This window comes from Bombina bombina, chromosome 1 (genome assembly GCF_027579735.1).
Source record: "Bombina bombina isolate aBomBom1 chromosome 1, aBomBom1.pri, whole genome shotgun sequence".
Classification (NCBI taxonomy): domain Eukaryota; kingdom Metazoa; phylum Chordata; class Amphibia; order Anura; family Bombinatoridae; genus Bombina; species Bombina bombina.
Genome location: NC_069499.1, coordinates 1530206457 through 1530230612, shown reverse-complemented (window position 1 = coordinate 1530230612; position 24156 = coordinate 1530206457). Strand labels below are relative to the sequence as shown.

Here is a 24156-nt window from a genome sequence, read left to right as displayed (position 1 = left end):
TGGTGGCCAGATTCTGTATTTCCACAAGTAAGGAATGAAGCCGTAAACTCTCCTTATACAGATGGAAAGGAAATTATCTGGTAAGCATAATTTGTTTTTCTTTCTTCGGTTTCCCACATTTGATTTTGACTGAAGGGCCTGTATATGCTGACTTCAAATCAGGAAAACATATATTACAAAATTATTTACTACTCACCTTGGGGTCCAAGGGGCCCAGACTTTGCTTTGTATCTTCTGAGTGTTCTGAGTTCCATTGGGGTCAGCTAACCCCATATTGAACAAATAAGTTAAAGGGAAATAAACCCAAGAATGAACAATAACAGGTTCACTCCTAACCACTGAAAATTCACTTGGCTGAACAAGCCAACCCCTGAGTATAGAGCAGGCCTGTAGGGAGACAATCTACATGGTGTTAAATTCCTATAAAATCTTATGGGACAAATGCACTGGATTTCCCAAAGGTTAATGTAAAGGTGTCGTGCACTGCTTATCTTGGACTGCGCTCTGCAGATATTGGCGGTGGAGAGAAGTATTTACCAGGGCTTCCAGAAACTTATATTGAGGAGCTGAGTAGAGTAACCACAGACTGGCTGTCTACAGGTATTTGTTCCCGGGAGGGCTCTAAACCTATAGACTCAGACAGCCCAGTGTGGATTTGCCCCTGTCCCCTGCTGGCTCTCCTGAGTGGGGGATGGGTACTTCTGGGACAAGGGCTACGGAAGATAAAGAACTTTTCTTCTTGGAGGAGCAGCTCAGATTTAGAGGGTTTAATTATAGCATCTGCTCTTCCTGGTTTTCTTATTGCCCCGAGTTATTGCCCTGGACCCCAAGAACATTTCTATGGCGTTCTACCATTATTTTTTTGGGTTCTAGCAGGACTGGAGTAGGTTAACTGATTTTAATATGTTTTGGCATTGTGCGTGTATTCTTTTTGGAATGTTATTTATAGTTGCCATGCATATTTGACACTAAGATTATTGCAGAGCTTGTTTTTACACTCTACTGTATAAATATTATTATTGTGCAGACTTCATAACTTGTATCACTGTCAATATATGGCTCGTATTGATTGTTCTTTTTTCACCCCCTTGTGTTAACCTTAATAAAAATAATTAAAAAAAAAAAAAAAAATCTTATTGAGATCCCAACTTGTTTGTGGTTGCCTTTTTGTAAATTTTGCCATGGCGGTATCTGACACACATTTAAATCATACAACATTGTTTTATTTTATGGAACAAAATTAAAAAATCCCATACATTTCCTAGATTTTTTGATTTTTTATGAAATAGTTCTGTGTGGTGACCGCATAAGTAAGGTTTTACAAAAATGTTGATTATTGAAAGTGTTCTGATCTCTTTAGTTAATGTTTATCTGTCTTCAATTTTCTTTAGGATGAACTTCAAAATATTAGTCAAGCAGTTTCTAAGACTGGCACCACAGACTCTGACAATATGGTCCACACTTCCCTGAAAGATAATAAAGATGAAGTAATAATGAAAGCAAACATAAAAAATAACAATGTGCATAAAAACAACAAAAGTGCAGATGTTCAGGTTGCTCAAGAAACCAGAACAACATCTACAGGTAAGAAAAAAACAAAAAACTGAGAAGAATGTGACATTTTTAAGAGGTATGTTTTCAGAATACATACTTTATTGTTATCAATTCATGTTTGTAATCAGTTGAAAATGCTGTTAAATATTTTTTCTTTCATAAAATGGTGAGGGTCCACGATCCATTACACATGGGCCCCCAAGGCAGAACATACATATAGAAAATGCAGCATGTCTGCAGAAAGAACAGGGCACATGCAGGAACTGTTAGTGCTTGAACTTTGTAGTGCTGCTCCACATAAGACAGTTATCTTCAAACAGATCTGTGCTCTGGCTGCACTGTAAATTTTCCTTGTGCATCCAGGGCAAAGTGCTGTTTGAAGTGAGCAGTCAAATGCAAAACAGCAGCACATTGCTTGTTGACTGGCTCTCAGATATTTCCCAGTCTGCAAAGCTGTTTTTTCTAAATGTAAGAGCACTGCATCTTTTTATTACTACATTTCTACGTTAGACCAAGAGAAAAAGAAACCGATTTATTAAAGAGACATTTTAAAATTTTCTTTTTTTAGATGCAGCTAATTTGCAATGCAATTTTCAACTACTGCACTATTTTATAAAACATTAAAAATTGCTTTATTCTTCAGTTAATTAACACATTGCAATTGAACCTGGTGCCGTAGTGTAACTGTCTAATTTAAAATTGAATTTTATTTAAAAATTACCTGCAGAAAAATTTTCACTAAAAAAATCTCATCGCAGAAAGTAAAGAGAAGTTCTGCCTCTGGGCACATGGGATGACAGTTCCTACCACTAGGAGGAGGCAAAGATTCCCAAACTCTCAAAAGGGCTTCATCCCTCCCACCTCACTGGTATGCCAGTCTAAATCTTTGCCTTTCATGAGGTGGGGGAAGATATGAGCTGCTGCTGAAATTTCTTTAAAAAGGGTTCCCAGACTTATTTAAGGTCAATTTTTCTCCCTCTGAGAACTGCTGTTGAGAGTTAGAGGGAAGGTATTGGAATGGTGAAGTGACAATTACTTACAGTGTAGAGTTGGTCACAAGCCCTATCACAGGTATTAGGGGGAACAGTCCCTTAGCATTCTTCTGTTGGATTGTCGATATACTCCTGCTTTTATATCCTCTGCTGTAATGTGCTCAGCACTGGATGGATTAACCACTGGATCCAGTACCTTCTGCAGCTTTATCCACGTAAGCAGTGGTCTGGGTGCTTGACAGGCAAGTATGACGATTCACACTCACATAGCCCGCAGGCTATCAGCAGGTACATTTTGTAACGTTACAACATAGCCAGGAGACTTAATATAGCAGAGTTCTATACAGTCACTAGGGTAAATTGCTGCTTATGATAATTTATCTTATGGGCCAGTTTTGGGGGGGGGGGGGGGGTGGGACTTTTCATTGACACTCAGATTCTTGGCTCTAAAATGTTTATTTTTCCAGTTATTGGGGGGATAACATTTTACAAATACATTTTCAGTGAATCATTTTACAGGAATTTTGATTTTAATTCATTATAATTAGCGCTGCAGCTCTCAGAAAGGGGCTCTTTATCACTGTTAAGGTTTTATTTGCACAGAGCGCAGCAGCTTCTTTTAGACAGCAGGGGAGCTGATGCGCAATGACAGTTTCACACTACCGCCATATGGAGTGCTCTAAAGCTCAGGATAGCGCTAATGTAAAAAAATACCGCTTTGTACTTAGTTGAAGCCCTACTGAGAGCATGCTCCTGCTTTTGCGGATAGTGTATATGCCAATGCAGGATTACTTTGGGCCTACTGCTGATTCTATTCGTTTTGGCACTGCAGGGGTTATAGTCTTTCCCGCCGCTATATAGCCTGCTGCCTCCTGCTTGCAGAGGGAACGCTGCACTGCCTGCTGTTTCATCGCTGGGGAAGGGGTAAGATTTCCACTTTTGTCAAGAGCCAACCTATCTTATTTATGCCTTATTTCTCACTATTTTAATGTAAAGTCTACATTTTCTTCATAAATGGAAAGAGTCCACAGCTGCATTTATTACTTTTGGGAATTCAGAACCTGGCCACCAGGAAGAGGCAAAGACAACCCAGCCAAAGGCTTAAATACCTCCCCACTTCCCTCATCCCCCAGGGCGGTGTTGACCGCCTGCTAAGGGTGTTCTCTTCCCTTTAGGCTGGGAATTACGAGTGAGTCCTGAACCCGTTCTCCGGGTTAGCCCGGTCATTGTCCCCTGTGAGGTCTGTTTTTCTTCAGACGGTGTATCTTGTGTTTCCCTGAGGGTGTCGTTCGTTTTAAGGCGATCTGGGTCCCAGGTCCGCAGGATTAGTTCCGGCCTAGCAAGCCGTAGGCTTGGAGTTTGAATCCTGCTGTGGCAGTTTTCTTAAGATACCTATGATCCTGCAGACTGGTTCGGGGCGCCCCAATTTTTTCAGGGAGACTATGTTTGGACATACGGCCTAGCTCATTGAGCTTGCAAGCAGGAAGGCCAGGGTTCTTATCCACCTTCGGGTCCTGGTTTAAAACTTTAAGGCCTGACTTGTCCTTCAGATGGAGTTTGCTCCTTTTCATGGGGGGGTTTCTCTGTGGATTCAACAGTGGTGTCTGGATGATTTCTTCTGTTATGTGTGATCAGTCCACGGGTCATCATTACTTCTGGGATATAACTCCTCCCCAACAGGAAATGCAAGAGGATTCACCCAGCAGAGCTGCATATAGCTCCTCCCCTCTACGTCACTCCCAGTCATTCTCTTGCACCCAACGACTAGATAGGATGTGTGAGAGGACTATGGTGATTATACTTAGTTTTTATAACTTCAATCAAAAGTTTGTTATTTTACAATAGCACCGGAGCGTGTTATTGCCTCTCTGGCAGAGTTTGAAGAAGAATCTACCAGAGTTTTTACTATGATTTTAACCGGAGTAGTTAAGATCATATTGCTGTTTCTCGGCCATCTGAGGGAGGTAAAAGCTTCAGATCAGGGGACAGCGGGCAGATGAATCTGCATTGAGGTATGTAGCAGTTTTTATTTTCTGAATGGAATTGATGAGAAAATCCTGCCATACCGTTATAATGACATGTATGTATACTCTACACTTCAGTATTCTGGGAATGGTACTTCACTGGAATTACTCTGTAAAAAGTATATTAAACCTTTTAATAGGTATTTATTATGTTAAACGTTTTTGCTGGAATGTAGAATCGTTTGCATTTTCTGAGGTACTGAGTGAATAAATGTTTGGGCATTATTTTTCCACTTGGCAGTTGCTTGTTTTAATTGTGACAGTTTCGTTTCTCACTCACTGCTGTGTGTGAGGGGGAGGGGCCGTTTTTGGCGCTCTTTGCTACGCATCAAAAATTTCCAGTCAGTTACTCTTGTATTTCCTGCATGATCCGGTTCATCTCTAACAGAACTCAGGGGTCTTCAAACTTCTTTGAAGGGAGGTAGATTCTCTCAGCAGAGCTGTGAGACTTATATATTGACTGTGATTAAAAACGTTGCTCTGTAATTTTTACGTTTCAAAATTAATTATTGTTACTTTACTAATGGGAACAAACCTTTGCTAAAAGTTGTGTTGTTTTCAGGATTGATGCTTTAACAGTTTTTTTCAGTTCATTATTTCAACTGTCAGTTAATCGTTTAGTGCTTCTTTGAGGCACAGTACGTTTTTGTTAAATAAGATTGTAACCAAGTTGCTAGTTTATTTGCTAGTGTGTTAAACATGTCTGATTCAGAGGAAGATACCTGTGTCATTTGTTCCAATGCCAAGGTGGAGCCCAATAGAAATTTATGTACTAACTGTATTGATGCTACTTTAAATAAAAGCCAATCTGTACAAATTGAACAAATTTCACCAAACAGCGAGGGGAGAGTTATGCCGACTAACTCGCCTCACGTGTCAGTACCTGCATCTCCCGCCCGGGAGGTGCGTGATATTGTGACGCCTAGTACATCTGGGCGGCCATTACAGATAACATTACAAGATATGGCTACTGTTATGACTGAAGTTTTGGCTAAATTACCAGAACTAAGGGGCAAGCGTGATCACTCTGGGGTGAGAACAGAGTGCGCTGATAATACTAGAGCCATGTCTGATACTGCGTCACAGCTTGCAGAGCATGAGGACGGAGAGCTTCATTCTGTGGGTGACGGTTCTGATCCAAACAGATTGGATTCAGATATTTCAAATTTTAAATTTAAATTGGAGAACCTCCGTGTATTACTAGGGGAGGTTTTAGCGGCTCTTAATGATTGTAACACTGTTGCAATACCAGAGAAATTGTGTAGGTTGGATAACGACTTTGCGGTACCGGCGAGTACTGACGTTTTTCCTATACCTAAGAGACTAACTGAAATTGTTACTAAGGAGTGGGATAGACCCGGTGTGCCGTTCTCACCCCCTCCAATATTTAGAAAGATGTTTCCAATAGACGCCACCACACGGGACTTATGGCAAACGGTCCCTAAGGTGGAGAGAGCAGTTTCTACTTTAGCTAAGCGTACCACTATCCCGGTGGAGGATAGCTGTGCTTTTTCAGATCCAATGGATAAAAAATTAGAGGGTTACCTTAAGAAAATGTTTGTTCAACAAGGTTTTATATTGCAACCCCTTGCATGCATCGCGCCGATTACGGCTGCGGCAGCATTTTGGATGGAGTCTCTGGAAGAGAACCTTAGTTCAGCTACGCTGGACGACATTACGGACAGGCTTAGAGTCCTTAAACTAGCTAATTCATTCATTTCGGAGGCCGTAGTACATTTAACCAAACTTACGGCTAAGAACTCAGGATTCGCCATTCAGGCACGTAGGGCGCTGTGGCTAAAATCCTGGTCAGCTGATGTAACTTCTAAGTCCAAATTACTTAATATACCTTTCAAAGGGCAAACTTTATTTGGGCCCGGTTTGAAAGAAATTATCGCTGACATTACAGGAGGTAAGGGCCACACCCTGCCTCAAGACAAAGCCAAAGCTAAGGCTAGACAGTCTAATTTTCGTCCCTTTCGGAATTTCAAAGCAGGAGCAGCACCAACTTCCACTGCACCAAAACAGGAAGGAGCCGTTGCTCGTTACAGACAAGGCTGGAAACCTAACCAGTCCTGGAACAAGGACAAGCAGGCCAGGAAACCTGCTGCTGCCCCTAAGACAGCATGAATCGAGGGCCCCCGATCCGGGACCGGATCTAGTAGGGGGCAGACTCTCTCTCTTCGCCCAGGCTTGGGCAAGAGATGTTCAGGATCCCTGGGCGCTAGAGATCATATCTCAGGGTTACCTTCTAGACTTCAAATTCTCTCCCCCAAGAGGGAGATTTCATCTGTCAAGGTTGTCAACAAACCAGATAAAGAAAGAAGCGTTTCTACGCTGTGTACAAGATCTGTTATTAATGGGAGTGATCCATCCGGTTCCGCGGTCGGAACAAGGACAAGGGTTTTACTCAAACCTGTTTGTGGTTCCCAAAAAAGAGGGAACTTTCAGGCCAATCTTGGATTTAAAGATCCTAAACAAATTCCTAAGAGTTCCATCGTTCAAAATGGAAACTATTCGGACAATCTTACCCATGATCCAAAAGGGTCAGTACATGACCACAGTGGATTTAAAGGATGCTTACCTTCACATACCGATTCACAAAGATCATTACCGGTATCTAAGGTTTGCCTTCTTAGACAGGCATTACCAGTTTGTAGCTCTCCCATTCGGATTGGCTACGGCTCCAAGAATCTTCACAAAGGTTCTGGGTGCCCTTCTGGCGGTACTAAGACCGCGAGGAATTTCGGTAGCTCCGTACCTAGACGACATTCTGATACAAGCTTCAAGCTTTCAAACTGCCAAGTCTCATACAGAGTTAGTTCTGGCATTTCTAAGGTCGCATGGATGGAAAGTGAACGAAAAGAAGAGTTCTCTTTTTCCTCTCACAAGAGTTCCATTCTTGGGGACTCTTATAGATTCTGTAGAAATGAAGATTTATCTGACAGAAGACAGATTAACAAAGCTTCTAAATGCATGCCGTGTCCTTCATTCCATTCAACTCCCGTCAGTAGCTCAATGCATGGAGGTGATCGGCTTAATGGTAGCAGCAATGGACATAGTACCCTTTGCACGTCTACATCTCAGACCGCTGCAATTGTGCATGCTGAGTCAGTGGAATGGGGATTACTCAGACTTGTCCCCTACTCTGAATCTGGATCAAGAAACCAGAAACTCTCTTCTATGGTGGCTTTCTCGGCCACATCTGTCCAGGGGGATGCCATTCAGCAGGCCGGACTGGACAATTGTAACAACAGACGCCAGCCTACTAGGTTGGGGCGCTGTCTGGAATTCTCTGAAGGCTCAGGGACAATGGAGTCAGGAGGAAAGTCTCCTACCAATAAACATTCTGGAATTGAGAGCAGTTCTCAATGCCCTTCTGGCTTGGCCCCAGTTAAAAACTCGGGGGTTCATCAGGTTTCAGTCGGACAACATCACGACTGTAGCGTACATCAACCATCAAGGAGGGACAAGAAGCTCCCTAGCAATGATGGAAGTATCAAAGATAATTCGCTGGGCAGAGTCTCACTCTTGCCACCTGTCAGCAATCCACATCCCGGGAGTGGAGAACTGGGAGGCGGATTTCTTGAGTCGCCAGACTTTTCATCCGGGGGAGTGGGAACTTCATCCGGAGGTCTTTGCCCAAATACTTCGACGTTGGGGCAAACCAGAGATAGATCTCATGGCGTCTCGCCAGAACGCCAAACTTCCTCGCTACGGGTCCAGATCCAGGGATCCGGGAGCGGTTCTGATAGATGCTTTGACAGCACCTTGGAACTTCGGGATGGCTTATGTGTTTCCACCCTTTCCGCTGCTTCCTCGATTGATTGCCAAAATCAAACAGGAGAGAGCATCAGTGATTCTAATAGCGCCTGCATGGCCACGCAGGACTTGGTATGCAGATCTAGTGGACATGTCATCCTGTCCGCCTTGGTCTCTACCTCTAAGACAGGACCTTCTGATACAGGGTCCATTCAAACATCAAAATCTAACTTCTCTGAAGCTGACTGCTTGGAAATTGAACGCTTGATTTTATCAAAACGTGGTTTTTCTGAGTCGGTTATCGATACCCTGATACAGGCTAGGAAGCCTGTTACCAGAAGGATTTACCATAAGATATGGCGTAAATACCTATACTGGTGCGAATCCAAAGGTTACTCCTGGAGTAAGGTTAGGATTCCTAGGATATTGTCCTTTCTACAAGAAGGTTTAGAAAAGGGTTTATCGGCTAGTTCATTAAAGGGACAGATCTCAGCTCTGTCCATCTTGTTGCACAGGCGTCTGTCAGAAAATCCAGACGTCCAGGCTTTTTGTCAGGCTTTAGCTAGAATCAAGCCTGTGTTTAAAACTGTTGCTCCGCCATGGAGTTTAAACCTTGTTCTTAACGTTCTACAAGGAGTTCCGTTTGAACCCCTTCATTCCGTTGATATAAAGTTGTTATCTTGGAAAGTGTTATTTTTAATGGCTATTTCTTCGGCTCGGAGAGTCTCTGAGTTATCAGCTTTACATTGTGATTCTCCTTATTTGATTTTTCATTCAGATAAGGTAGTTCTGCGTACTAAACCTGGGTTCTTACCTAAGGTAGTAACTAACAGGAACATCAATCAAGAGATCGTGGTTCCTTCCCTGTGCCCGAATCCTTCTTCAAAGAAGGAACGTCTTCTACACAATCTGGATGTAGTTCGTGCCCTCAAGTTCTACTTGCAGGCAACTAAGGATTTTCGACAAACGTCTTCCCTGTTTGTCGTGTACTCTGGTCAGAGGAGAGGTCATAAGGCTTCGGCTACCTCTCTCTCCTTCTGGCTTCGTAGCATAATTCGTTTAGCCTATGAGACTGCTGGACAGCAGCCTCCTGAAAGAATTACAGCTCATTCTACTAGAGCTGTGGCTTCCACTTGGGCCTTTAAGAATGAGGCCTCTGTTGAACAGATTTGCAAGGCTGCAACTTGGTCTTCGCTTCATACTTTTTCCAAATTTTACAAATTTGACACTTTTGCTTCTTCGGAGGCTATTTTTGGGAGAAAGGTTCTTCAGGCAGTGGTTCCTTCTGTATAATGAGCCTGCCTATCCCTCCCGTCATCCGTGTACTTTTGCTTTGGTATTGGTATCCCAGAAGTAATGATGACCCGTGGACTGATCACACATAACAGAAGAAAACATAATTTATGCTTACCTGATAAATTCCTTTCTTCTGTTGTGTGATCAGTCCACGGCCCGCCCTGTTTTTTAAGGCAGGTAAATATTTTTTAAATTATACTCCAGTCACCACTTCACCCTTGGTTTCTCCTTTCTCGTTGATTCTTGGTCGAATGACTGGGAGTGACGTAGAGGGGAGGAGCTATATGCAGCTCTGCTGGGTGAATCCTCTTGCATTTCCTGTTGGGGAGGAGTTATATCCCAGAAGTAATGATGACCCGTGGACTGATCACACAACAGAAGAAAGGAATTTATCAGGTAAGCATAAATTATGTTTTTTCATTCGTTCCGTGTTTTGATCAGTCTATGGCGTCATGTCTTGGGGCATGTGCACTGTTCTTATCTGTGCCCTCCCCTTTGAGAGGGTAGCTTGTCTTCCTTAAGAGCTGGGGTTTCCTCTCATTGTCCTGCCCTGTGTGTAGGAGGTTAGAACAGGTGGCTTTGGTTTCTGTGAGGGACAGCAGTCTCCTGCTCTGTGGAATGCTCTGTTACAACTGTTGGAAATTAAAATCTCCATGTAGAGACTAAGAGAGTTGTGACAGGTCTTTCTAAGTATCTATTGCACTTTCTCTGTTCCAGGTCCTAGGGGATTCTCCTTGGGAGTGCCTTACTGGAGGAGGGGATTGGGTTGGCACCCACGCTCTGTTGGGGTGGGTGAATCCGCCCATTATTTCCTGTCCCTGGGGGCCTGTGGTTGGGGTCTTTCTGTTCCCCGGTCTATCAGTCATGCTTGTCGCTTGGGCTGGTCTGGTGTTTGAGCGGATCTGTGATATGTTGCTCTGCTAATCGTTCTCGGGTCATTCGAGGTACGGTGAGCCTCTTTGAGGTACTGTTTTTTCTCCACGTTCAAAGATCTGTGGGATGGACTGGTGGCTCTTGGATAGCCTGCAACGTTATCCACTGGTTGGTGGATGCTTAGCAGCCTGAAGGATCCTATTTCAGCTGCTCCTTACTTGCCCTGCAAGTTTTCAAGTTCTGCATCATTTTCAATGACGGCAGCTTGCAGTGTTTTGTCTCCAGGGGTTGTACGTCAGATGTTCACCTTTCTGAACTTGCTTCACGAGGTTCGGTTCTGAAAATTTAGATATTCAGAGCTACCTTTTTACGACTCTGGGGACCTTCGTCTTCAGTCGTCTTAACTAGAGTGCGGTTTCTGTAGTCCGGGTCCTAGGAGGTGGTGAGTGCCCCGGCCATTGGTGATATAAAGGTGCCTTTTTTAATAAATAAAGATAGTCTAACCAAACGCGCAAATGATGGAGAACTCTGATGCGTTGGAAGGCTCTCCTTCCTTAATAAAGTCTCATTCCTGTGTTTATTGTGAGGAGGTTCTGGTAGATCACCCTGCTCAACTATGTTCCACATGCCTTGATAAAGTTAATTAATCTAAAAGTAAACGGATGTCTAGTACTACTGAGCCGTCCACCTCTGAGGGTTCTTCCCTACATTCATCTTCGATTGCACTGGCAACACCCCGGGGTCCAACCGTTACTCCTTCGGGAGAGATTCATTGGCCGTCGGACTTTGCGGACATACTGGAAGCGGCTGTTTTGAAAGTGATCCATGTCTTACCATGCTCTGCTAAGCGCAAGCGTAGGGTTTCTCATAGCCGCCCGGCCCAGGGTTTGTCCTCACTGATGGAAGATCCAGAGGCTCTATAAGATGACTAGGCCCACTCCGACTCGGAGTCTGTTTCATCTAAACCTCCAGCAGCGGAGGAGCCTGATTATAGGTTTAGGATGGAGAATTTGCACTTTCTGCTATGGCAGGTGCTTGCTACTCTGGAGGTTCCTGGCACCTGCGATTCGTAAGCTTGACAAGGTATACAAGGACAGGGTAGTACCGCAGTCTTTCCCGGTTCTTGTTAAGATGGCTAATATTATTAAGAACGTATGGGAGCGCCTTCTTCTACCCCATTCCGGACTCTCAGCTTAAGCTGTGGGGGACCATCCCTAAGGTGGATGGGGCTATCTCTACGCTCGCGAAGCAGACAAACATTCCCCTCGAGGATAGTTAGTCGTTTAAAGAGCCCATGGATAAAAAGCTGGAAAACATGTCGAGAAAGATGTTTCAATACAAAGGGTTTGTTTTTCAGCCAGCAGCGGCCGTTGCTGCGGTCGCTGGAGCTGCGACATATTGGTGTGAATCCCTGTGTGAAATGGTCGAGGGGGAGACATGCATCAACGAGATACAGGAGAAGATTAAGGCGCTTAAGATCGCCAATTCTTTCATCTGTGATGCCACTATGCAAATTATTCGCCTGGATGCTAAGGTGTCAGGTTTTTCTGTTTCAGTGTGCAGGGCTCTGTGGCTAAAATCTTGGTCTGCGGACATGACCTCTAATTTGAGGCTGTTGTCCCTGCCTTTTCAAGGAAAGATCCTGTTCAGTCCAGGATTGGATTCGATTATATCCACGGTTACGGGAGGCAATTGAGCTTTCCTTCCGCAGGATAAGAAGTCTAAGCCTAAAGAGTCTACTTTTCGTCCCTTTTGTGCGGACAAGGCCCAGCACCAGCAACCCGCCGCGAAAGCGGACCAGTCCAAGGGACCTTGGAAGCCGGCTCAATCTTGGAACAAGTCTAAGCAGAGCAAGAAGCCCACCAAGACTAAATCGGCATGAAGGGGCGGCCCCACGACCGGCCCCCGGATCACGTAGGGGGCAGATTATCTCTATTTCCAGACACATGGTTGCAGGACGTTCAGTACCCTTGGGTTCTGGAAGTGGTCTCCCAGGGTTACAGGATAGGGTTCAGATCTCATCTGCCCGATTCCTCCTGTCAAACCTGTCTTCAAGACCAGAGAAGAGAGAGGCCTTTCTAGAGTTGTGGTTCCAAAGAAGGAGGGCACGTTCTGCACGATTCTGGACCTAAAGTGTTTAAACAAGTTTCTGAGTGTTCCATCTTTCAAAATGGAAACGATCAGATCTATTCTGCCATAGTTCAAGAGGGACAGTTCATGACGACTATAGACTTGAATGACACCTACCTTCATGTGCCAATCCACAGGGACCACTTCAGGTTCCTAAGATTTGCATTTCTGGACCAACACTTCTAGTTTGTGGCCCTTCCTTTTGGTCTGACGATGGCCCAGAGAGTCTTCACGAAGGTTCTGGGGGCGCTGCTTGCAGTGGCCAGATCCAGGGGTATTGCCTTACCTGGACAACATACTTGTTCAGGCGCCGTCGCTCGTTCTTGCTGAGGATCATTCAAGGGCTCTTCTTCTTCTGCTACTATCTCACGGTTGGAAGATCAACTCAGGAAAGAGTTCCCTGGTTCCTAGCAACAGGGTGGAGTTCCTGGGCACCATAATAGACTCTATGTCCATGAGGATTTTTCTCACTGATCAGCGGCGCAGGAAGCTTGCATCCACCTTTCTGGCCCTTCAGTCCTCCACAAGCCCGTTGGTGGCTCAATGTATGGAGGTGATAGGTCTCATGGTGTCAAGCATAGATGTCATCCCATTTGCCAGGTTCCATCTCAGACCTCTTCAATTGTGGATGTTGAGACAGTGGAACAGCGATCATTCAGATCTATCACAGCTGATATCCATGGATGCTCTGACTCAGAACATCCTCTCTTTGTTGATTCGTCCGGAGCAACTGTCCATGGGGACTTCCTTCTTGTGACTGTCCTGGGAGATTGTGACCAAGAACGCCAGTCTGACAGCTGTTTGGGGTGCCAGGATGGCACAAGGAAAGTGGTCCAAGGAGGAGCCTCTCCTTACGATCAACATCATAGAACTATGAGCGATTTACAATGCTCTGAAGGCATGGCCTTCTCTGGAGTCGGTCAGTTGCATCAGATTCCAGACCGACAACATTACCTCGGTGGCTTACATCAACCATCAGGGGGGTACATGGAGCTTCCTCGCGATGAGAGAGATGTCTCGGATTCTGGAGTGGGCAGAGTCCCACGACTGCTCGCTCTCAGCGATTCACATTCCAGGTGTGGACAACTGGGAAGCGGACTTTCTCAGTAGAGAATCCTTCCATCTGTGGTAATGGTCTCTTCACCTGGAGGTGTTTGCGGAGATTTTCACTGGTGGGGAGCTCCGGAGATAGATCTCATGGCGTTCAGACTCAATTGCAAGCTACCTCGATACGGGTCGAGGTGCAGGGATCCCCAGGCGGAGCTGATAGCTGCCTTAGTGGTTTCTTGGGGATTCAGCCTAGCTTACATTTTTCCACCGTTACTACTTCTACCTCGCGTAGTGGAGTGCATCAAACAGAAGCGGGCCTCGGCCATTCTGATTGCTTCTTCGTGGCTGTGGAGGACGTGGTTTGTGGATCTGGTGGGGATGTCATCCTCTGCGCCGTGGAGGTTACCCTCTCGCAGGGATCTGCTGTCACAGGGCCCCTTTCAACATCAAATTCTAGATTCTCTGAGGCAGACTGCGTGGAGATTGAATGCCTAGTCTTAGCCAAGAGAGGCTTTTCAGAAAGTGTGATTGATACTCTAATTCAGGCAAGGAAGCCAGTCACTCGTCGCATCTACCATAAGGTATGGAGGACTTACTTGTCCTGGTGTGAGAAGCATGGGTATCCTTGGCATAAGGTGACGGTATCCAGGATTCTGTCCTTTCTCCAAGATGGTTTGGAAAAGGGTCATGCCGCTAGTTTCTTTAAAGGGACAGATTTCGGCAATATCAGTTTTGTTGCATAGGAGACTCGCTGAGCTCCCTGACATCCAATCTTTTGTTCAGGCTCTGTCTAGAATCAGGCCTGTCTTTAGACAGTCGGCTCTGCCTTGGAGCTTTAAACTTAGTCCTTAAGGTTTTGCAGAGGGTTCCTTTTGAACCTATGCATTCCATAGACATTAAGATTCTGTCCTGGAAAGTTCTCTTCCTGTTGGCTATTGCATCGGCACGCAGAGTATCTGAACTAGCTGCCTTACAATGTGACCCTCCTTATCTGGTGTTTCATGCGGATAAGGCTGTACTTCGCACTGGGTTAGATTTTCTCCCCAAGGTGGTCTCTAACCGCAACATCAATTAGGAAATAGTTGTTCCTTTTTTGTGTTCTAACCCTTCTTCTTCAAAGGAGAGATTACTTCATAACCTGGATGTGGTTTGTGCCTTGAAGCTCTATCTTCAGGCTACAAAGGATTTCAGACAGTCGACATCTCTTTTTGTGGTGTATTCTGGGAAGCGCAAGAGGCAAAGGGCCTCTGCTACTTTTGTCTTTTTGGTTGAGGAGCTTGATTCGCTTGGCTTATGAGACAGCGGGACATAAGCCTCCTTAGAGGATCACGGCTCATTCAGCTTGAGCTGTGGCTTCGTCTTGGGCCTTATTTATTATCATTTATTATCAGGTATTTTTAGAGCGCCAACATATTCTGCAGGGCTGGGCCTTCAAGAATGAGGCCTCTATGGAGCAAATTTGTAAAGCGGTTACCTAGTCCTCCTTACACACTTTTACAAAGTTTAGCAAATTTGACGTTTTTGCTTCTGCAGAAGATGTTTTTGAGAGAAAAGGTTTTGCAGGCTGTGGTGCCCTCAGATTAGGGCCTGCCTTTTGCCTTCCCGGTTTCATTCAGTGTCCTATGGAGCTTGGGTATATGTTCCCAATAGTAATGAATGAAGCCGTGGACTCTCCTCCCTTTAGATGGAAAACATAAATTATGCTTACCTGATAATTTCATTTCCATCGAGGGGAGGAGAGTCCACAGTTCCCGCCCGTATCTCCATTGGGTGGCCCTAAATTTCTTCATCTTCTGGTACCTTTTTTACCCTGATTTTTCTCCTACTGTTCCTGGTTCCCTCGGCAGAATGACTGGGGGATGAGGGAAGTGGGGGTATTTAAGCCTTTGGCTGGGGTGTCTTTGCCTCCTCCTGGTGGCCAGGTTCTGATTTCCCAAAAGTAATGAATTCAGCTGTGGACTCTTTCCATCTGAAGAAAAGAAAATTATCAGGTAAGCATATTTTGTTTTGTTTTTTTACTTTTGTGACTGCTTATTTTTGTAATCTTATTTTACCTGCTATACTGTGCATATTACAGGAGGACTTTTATATAAGAGGGCTAATTGTTTTAAGCCAGCCCAGCTTGTATCATAGCTTGCATGGCAGCTGCCTTTAGACTTTTGGTTTTAGCAGTTGTCCAATCCGAAAACTGAGGATTCAGATGAAGACTTTCATTGCCACCTTAAAGTAAAGGTCAACTTTGATGAATGAAAGCCCGTTTTTAAAAATACTATTAAAAACAGGGGCTCTTTCATTCATCAAACTTTATAAAGCAGCTGTTTTGTGTAAAAACTTACCTCTCTCCTTTTCACAGCCGGAGCAGCTTCCCTCGCATGCAGATCCTCTCTTCATACGTAAGCAATGATGAATCTGGCTTCCTCCAATAACTGCTTCCCCCCCCAGAGCAAACATTGCCTGAGACCATGCCGTGATTGGAGGAAGCTGGATAAAAGCAGAGTAGGTTTGCTCTGATCTTTCTAAGGGTCTAGCCTTAGCCCATGTCAGTCTCTTGCTTTTAAGCAATTGGGAACTTGTGGGGTACAATCCTCACTGCGTTTTTCCCAAAAATATTTTGCTGCCCTATTTAGGTAGCCTGAGTAAGTTTACTCAGTCTTTCTGTATTTCCACAGGACCATGTGAGGTATGGCATCCTCTCAAACCAGGTGAGCTGTCCTACTGCCAGACAGATACATATTAAGGTAAGTGCCAGTTTTATTTTTCTATGTAAGCAGGGAAAAATTTGGCACTTATTCAGCTGAAATGCTGCAGGGGGAAGTTTTTTACTATTCCTGTCAGGGTGCAGGTTTTTATAGCAGTTTTTACAGGCACTGTTGGTGTGAGGCGTTATTTATTTTATTGATGGCTCAGTGATCCATTTTCAGTAACGGATTATGTACTTTTATTGGGGGGTTTATTGTTTGTTTTTAAGCCTGTTTTCAAGAAAGTTGTTTAAAATGATGGCTTTTTGTCAGCTATAGGACTGCCTCTAGGGAGGTTCTGATTCTTTGATGTCAGAGTTTTTTTTTTGGCGCTTTTCTTCACTTCCTGTAGAGTGATGTGCGCATATTTCAGATGGCTCTGCTGTTTAGAAGGCTTTTTGCTGTTTTTGCTTCTCTGGAATCCGGATTGTAAACAGGATAATTTTTTTCCTCTGTTTGCTGCGGGTTGCAGGACAGTTAGGGCACCTCAGTAATTCTGCTGAGGTGTAGAATGTTGCCTGGGGTATATTTTCTTGATTTGGTAACATTTTTTCTTCTTTTTTTTTTGTTTGTATTATAGATCAAGAGGCTGTGCAGGATGTTACCTGTAGCTTATGTTGTGATGCACAGGTGGAACCCCCAGTACCTTTTTGTTCTTCATGTATTGAAAGAACTTTAGCTTATAGAAATAGACTTTTTGACCTTGAGCCATCATTACCTAAGGCGGATGCTGTTCAGGAGCCTCCGGTTTCAGATGTGCCACAGCTGTCTCCTCAAGCGTCCCAATCCTATTCATCTGCACATGCAGTGCCCTGCGTTTCCTCTCATGCTTTGTCTGGGGTTACTTTGCAAGATATTGCTGCCCAGGTATCCTCTGCGGTATCTGAGGCGCTGTCTGCTTTTTCCATGCTGCAGGGAAAATGCAAAAAGAAATTTAAAGAAACCGTAAGTAAGGTTTTTGATCCTGAAGTGGCTAATAAAATTATTTCCTCTCAGAAGTCTGAGGATGATGATGATTCTTCGGGTGCATCTGAGGGTGAAATCTCGGATTCAGGTAGTATAATTCCTTCTACTGATGCTGAAGTTGTGTCCTTCAGATTTAAGCTGGAACACCTCCGCTTGTTAATTAAGGAGGTTTTGGCTACCTTGGATGACTCCGATTCTGCTGTTAACCCTAAGAAGTCTAGTAAGCTAAACAAGTATTTTTATGTTCCCTCTGCGGTGGAGGTATTTCCTGTTCCTGACTGTGCTTCTGAGATTATTGCAGTGGAGTGGGAGAGACCTGGTATTTCTTTTTCTGCATCTCCTATTTTTAAGAAAATGTTTCCTATAGCTGACTCTATTAAGGAGTCTTGGCAAACGGTTCCAAAGGTGGAAGGAGCTATTTCCACTTTGGCTAAGAGAACCACTATTCCCATAGAGGGATAGTTCTTTTAAGGATCCAATGAATAAGAAATTGGAGGCATTATTAAAGAAAATGTATGTTCACCAAGGTCTTTAAAGCAGCCTGCGGTGTGTATTGCTACTCTTACCTGTGCTGCAGCTTACTGGTTTGATGCCTTGTCTGATTCTATAAAGACAGATACTCCTATTTAGGAGATCCAGGACAGGATTAAGGCTCTTAAGTTAGCCAATTCCTTTATTATTACGGATGCTTCCTTACAGGTCATTAAACTGGGAGCAAAAATTTCTGGTTTTGCGGTTTTAGCTCGCAATGCCCTTTGGTTAAATTTCTGGTCTGCGGATGTCTAAGTTATTAGCTATTCCCTTCAAGTGTAAGACCTTGTTTGGGCCTGGTTTGGCTGAAATTATTTCAGATATCACAGGCGGAAAGGGATATTTTCTTTCTCAGGATAAGAAGAATAAGCAGAAATGTTGTCAGAGTAATTTTTGTTCCTTTTGTAACATTAGAGATAAACCCTCCACTTCCTCTTCTAAGCAGGAACTATCCAAGTCTTCCTGGAAGTCTGGTCAGTCTTGGAACAAGTGGAAACAGTCTAAGAAACCTGCGGCTGACTCCCAAGTCAGCATGAAGGGTCGGCCCCCGATCCAGGAACGGATCTAGTAGGGGCAGGCTTTCTCAATTTGCTCATGCTTGGATACGAGATGTCCCAGACCTGTGGGCCATGGAAATTATAACTCAGGGGTACAAGATAGAATTCAAGAATTTTCCTCCCAGAGGCAGGTTTCTTCTCTCAAGATCTGTAGACCAGATAAAGAGAGAGGCGTTCTCAAATTGTATCAACTATCTTTTTGCCCTGAGAGTTATAGTTCCAGTTCCTCCGCAGGAACAGGGTCTGGGATTTTATTCAAATCTGTTTGTGGTACCCAAGATAGAGGGGACTTTCAGACCTATTTTAGACCTAAAGTTTTTAAACAAGTTCCTCAGAGTACCGTCCTTTAAGATGGAGACTATACGTTTCATTCTTCCCTTGGTTCAAGAGGGTCAGTTCATGACAACTATAGACCTAAAGGATGCGTACCATCATGTTCCCATCCACAGGGATCATCACAAGTTTCTGAGATTCGCTTTTCTAGACAAGCACTTTCAGTTTGTGGCTCTTCTATTCGGCCTTGCCACAGCTCCAAGAATTTTCTCAAAGGTCCTGGGGGCTCTGTTGGCGATAATTCGGTCTCGGGGCATTGCAGTGACGCCATATCTTTACGACATTCTGGTTCATGCACCGTCTTTTCAAAAAGCAAACTCTTATACAGAGATCTTGTTGTCTTTTCTTCGCTCCCACGGTTGGAAGGTAAATTTGGGAAAGAGTTCTCTGATTCCAGCCACAAGAGTAGTGTTTTTAGGGACCATAATAGATTTCCTAATATTGAAGATATTTCTGACAGAGGTCAGAAAAACAAAGATCTTCGGCTCTTGTCTTGTCCTTCAGTCCTCTCCTCTGCCGTCAGTGGCTCTATGTATGGAGGTAATTGGTGTGATGGTAGCTTCCATGGACATCATTCCGTTTGCTCGGTTCCATCTCAGACCTCTGCAGTTATGCATGTTAAGGCAATGGAACGGGGACTATGCGAATATGTCTCCGTAAATAGTTCTGGATCAGGCAACAAGGTACTCTCTTCTGTGGTGGTTGTCTCAGGAACACCTCTCCCAGGGAACTTGCTTTCACAGACCTTCCTGGGTGATCGTGACCACGGATGCCAGCCTTCTAGGTTGGGTAGCAATTTGGGGGTCATTGAAGACTCGGGGTCTTTGGAATCAGGAGTCGTCAGTTCTCCCTTTTAAACATTCTAGAACTGAGAGCGCTTTTTAATGCTCTACTGACCTGGCCTCAGTTAGCCTTAGCCCTGTTTATAAGGTTTCAGTCAGACAACATAACATCTGTGGCGTACATCAACCACCAGGAAGGAACTCTGAGTTCCTTGCTCGTGACAGAGGTGGCCCAGATAATCCAGTTGGCGGAGTCTCGCAACTGTTACCTTTCTGCGATCCACATCCCAGGAGTGGACAATTGGGAGGCGGATTTTCTAAGCTGACAGACCTTTCATCCAGGGGAGTGGGAACTTCATCCGGAAGTATTTTCCAGTTTAATCCTCAATTGTGGGCAGCCAGAACTAGATCTCATGGCTTCTAGGCAGAATGCTAAGCTTCTGAGGTACGGCTCAAGGTCAAGGGATCCACAGTCTTTCTTGATAGATGCTCTGGCGTTTCCTTGGAATTTCAGTCTAGCATACATATTTCCTACGTTCGCTCTCCTGCCAAGAGTCATTGCTCGGATCAAGCAGGAGAGGGCATTGGTGATTCTCAAAGCACCGGCATGGCCTTGCAGGATCTTGTATGCCGATCTAGTGGAAATGTCATCTCTATCTCCGTGGAGACTCCCTCTGAGGAAGGACCTTCTACTTCACGGTCCCTTTCTTCATCCAATCTCGTTTCTCTGAAGTTGACTGCTTGGAGATTGAATGCTTGATTTTATCAGAGGTTTTCAGAGTCGGTTATTGAGACCATGATTCAGGCTTGTAAGAAAGATTTACTATAAGATATGGCGTAAATATCTGTATTGGCGTAAATTCAGAGTCTACTCTTGGAGTAGAGTCAGGATTCCTAGAATTTTGTGTCTTCTCCAGGAGGGTTTCTCAGCTAGTACTCTGAAAGGTCAGATTTCTGCGTTGTCTATTTTGTTGCATAAGCATTTGGCGGATGCGCCAGATGTGCAATCTTTTTGTTAGGCCTTGGTTAGGATCAGGCCTGTGTTTAAGCCCGTTACTCCTCCTTGAAGTCTTAACCTTGTTCTTAGAGTTTTACAGCGGGTTTCTTTTGAACCTATGCATTTCTTAGATATTAAGATGTTATCCTGGAAGGTTTTGTTTCTTGTTGCTATTTCTTCTGCTCAGAGAGTTTTGGAACTCTCGGCTCTGCAGTCTGATTCTCCTTATCTTATTTTTCATTTTGATAAGGTGGTTCTTCGTACTAAATTAGGTTTCTTAGCTAAGGTTGATTCAATCAAGAATATTAATCAGCAGATGATTCCTTCTTGGTCTTAATCCTTCTTCTAAGGAGGTTTGTTGCACAACCTAGATGTTGTGTGTGCATTTACGTTTTATCTTCAGGCGACTAAAGACTTTTGTCAGTCTTTTGCTTTGTTTGTTTTTCTGGGAAGCGCAAGGGTCAGAAAGCTACGACTACTTCTCTTTGGCTAAGGATTATTATTCGTTTGGCCTATGAGACTGCTGGACAGCAACCTCCTGAGAGAATCACTGCTTATTCCACAAGGGCTGTTTCTTCTTTCTGGGCACTTAAAAATTAAGCTTCTGTGGAACAGATTTGCAAGGCTGCAACTTGGTCATCTTTGCATACTTTTTCAAAGTTTTATAAATTTGATACTTTTGCCTCAGCTGAGGCTTCTTTTGGGCGAAGGGTTCTTCAGGCAGTGGTGCCTTCTGTTTAAGTCTACCTGTGTTGTCCCTCCCTTATCATCTGTGTCCTCTAGCTTGGGTATTGATTCCCACTAGTAATTGATAATTCCGTGGACTTACCATATCTTAGGAAAGAAAGATTTATTTATTTCCGGATATGGTGAGTACACGGCCCACCCTTTATTTAAGACGGTTATTTTTTCTAAAACCTCAGGCACCTATACACTTTTGTGTTGACTTCTTTTTCCATTTTTCCTTCGGCCAAATGAATAGGGATTATGGGTAAGTGACATATATGGCAGCTTTGCTGTAGTGCTCTTTGCCTCTTCCTGCTGGCCAGGAGGGATTTTCCCACTAGTAATTGAGTCCGTGGACTCGGCATATCTGGAAATAAATACATTTATCAGGTAAGCATAAATTGTTTTTAAAAAACCGGGGTTTCTTTCATCAAAGTTGACCTTTACTTTAAGCTTGTGCATTCGGCCAACACTTATCTGTCACGCTTTTGCTGATATTCTCAATCTTCATGCAGAAAATATGGCATTAACAGTTTTTAAAAGACAGACTCTGTGGCTCAAATTTTGGTTTGTTGACATGGTTTCCCAATCTAGACTTTTATCAAATCGCTTCAGAGAGAGATTCTATTTGAACCTAGTTTAGATGCTATAATTTCTTCTTTTACTGGAGGAAAGGGAGCTTTCCCCCCAGGACAAGACATTTTAAAGGAAAGAATAAATCTCAAAATAGTTTTTGTTCCTTTCGCCAATCAAGGAACCAAAAGTTTTTCCTCTCAGAAACATGAATCTTCCATATCTTCCTGGAAGTCTAATTATTCCTGGAACAAATATAAAAAAACAAAGAAACCTATATCGTCCTCTAAATGTACATGAAGGTGATCCAAATCCTCATGATCCAGATCGTCTACTGGTAGGGGGCAAATTAAGCCTTTATCGCAAGAGGCCTGATTTCGATCGCTACAGAATCCTTGGGTTGTCAACATAGTATCTCAGGGATACATAATGGCTTTCAGATCAAGGCCTGCCAGAGGTCCATTTTCCAATAAGACCTGGTGAAGTCTCAAGCCTCTTCATTGCGCGGGGGGTCCAGGAGGGCTCAGGGAGCTTGGTCTCCTTGCGAGATTGCCAATAAAAATTCTAGAGCTCAGAGCTATCTCTTTGCTCAAGAGCTGACCTCTTCTAAAAATAGAGATTCTTTTGAAGCAGATTATCTGAGTAGTCAATCTCTGCATGAAGGGGAAAGGTCTCTGGATCAAGAAGTATTCGATCAGATAGTAGATCAATGGCGTCTCCCAGCAGTAGATCTCATGGTTTCTCCTTTGAACAATAACCTTCCCAGGTACATGACGAGATTCATAGATCCACGAGCAGAGGCAGTAAATGTTCTTACACCTCCTTGGTCATTTCAACTTGCTTACATATTTCCTCCAACAGCTTTTCTTCCAATAGTGATCTCTCTGATCAAACAAAAGCAATCAGTAATTTTTATTGCTTCAGCCTGGCCATGCAGAACTTGGTTTTCAGAACTAATTCAGGTGTTCAGTTGTCCACCATAGTTTTTCTTTACGGCACAACCTTGTCTCTCAAGGCCCTTTTTATTTTCAAGATCTTATGTCTCTCAACTTTAAGGCTTGGAGATTGAACACCTGATTCTCAAACAGAGGGTTTTTTCAGATAAGGTTGCGGAAACCTTAACTCAAGCCAGAAAACCTGTTACTAGAAAAATGTATCACAAGGTTTGGAAAGTTTATCTGTCCTGGTGTGAAAAGAATAGCTTTAGTTGGCAATCATTTTGAATTCCTAGAATACTGCAATTTTGCAGGAAGGTTTAGATAAGGGTTAACTGCCAGCTCTTTTAAAGGGCCAAATTTAAACTCTGTCAGTTCTATTTCATAAAAAGGTTGCAAAAATTAGACATTCAGAATTTTGTTCACGCTTTGGTTCTGATTAATCTTGTTACCAAGCTTATTTCTTTCTAATGACACGGTGAGTCCACGGATCATCATCAATTACTGTCGGGACTATCACTCCTGGCCAGCAGTAATTGCTGATGATCCGTGGGCTCACTGTATCAAGAAATAAATACATTTATCAGGTAAGCAAAAATGTTGGTATCTTTTTAATGACACGGTGAGTCCACGGATCATCATCAATTTCTGCTGGCCATGAGTGATATTTCCAACAGTAATTGATGATGATCCGTGGACTCACCATGTCAAGAATGAAATAAATTTATCAGGTAAGCATAAATTTAGTTTTCTCCTCCTTGGAAATTTTATTTGGTTCTTAGAATTCTGAAACTTCCTCCTTTTGAACCAATGCATGCTCTAGACAATACATTTTTTTTCATGGAATGTTTTGTTCATTCTAGGCATTTCTTCAGGTAGAAGGGTCTTCAGGGTATAAGAATTATCAGCTCTTTACTGTGAATCTCCTTATTGTATTTTTCACCAGCGTAAGGCTGTGTTAAAATTTCTTACCCAAAGTTGTTCTGATTCTATTAATCAGGAGATTGTAGTTCCTTCACTTTGTCATAATTATCAAAATTCTAAGGAAAGACTCCTTCATAATTTGGATGTAGTAAGGGCTTTAAAAATCTTCCTCTAAAACGTTTTACGGCTCACTCTTCCTGTACTGTTTCTACATCTTGGGATTTCAAGAATTAGGCTTCTGTTAAGCACATTTGCAAAGCAGCAACTTGGTCATCATTACATACCTTTACTAAATGTTTTCATTTTGATGTTTTTTGCTTTTTCAGAAGTGGCTTTTGGTAGGAAAGTACTACAGACAAATCTGTTGTGAACACTCTTATTCAGGCTAGGAAACTAGTTAAGAGAAAGATTTA

General features: G+C 43.5%; 1 protein-coding gene across 4 annotated transcripts in view; it reads left to right on the top strand.

Moving 5' to 3' along the window:
- SPAG9 (sperm associated antigen 9) overlaps positions 1-24156 on the top strand; it is an 828940-nt gene that overhangs the window by 299078 nt on the left and 505706 nt on the right. For all 4 annotated transcript variants that reach the window (XM_053708414.1, XM_053708433.1, XM_053708441.1 and 1 more), the window contains exon 6: positions 1392-1584. In XM_053708414.1, the coding sequence (XP_053564389.1) occupies positions 1392-1584 (193 nt within the window). The remainder of the gene's footprint in view (positions 1-1391; positions 1585-24156) is intronic.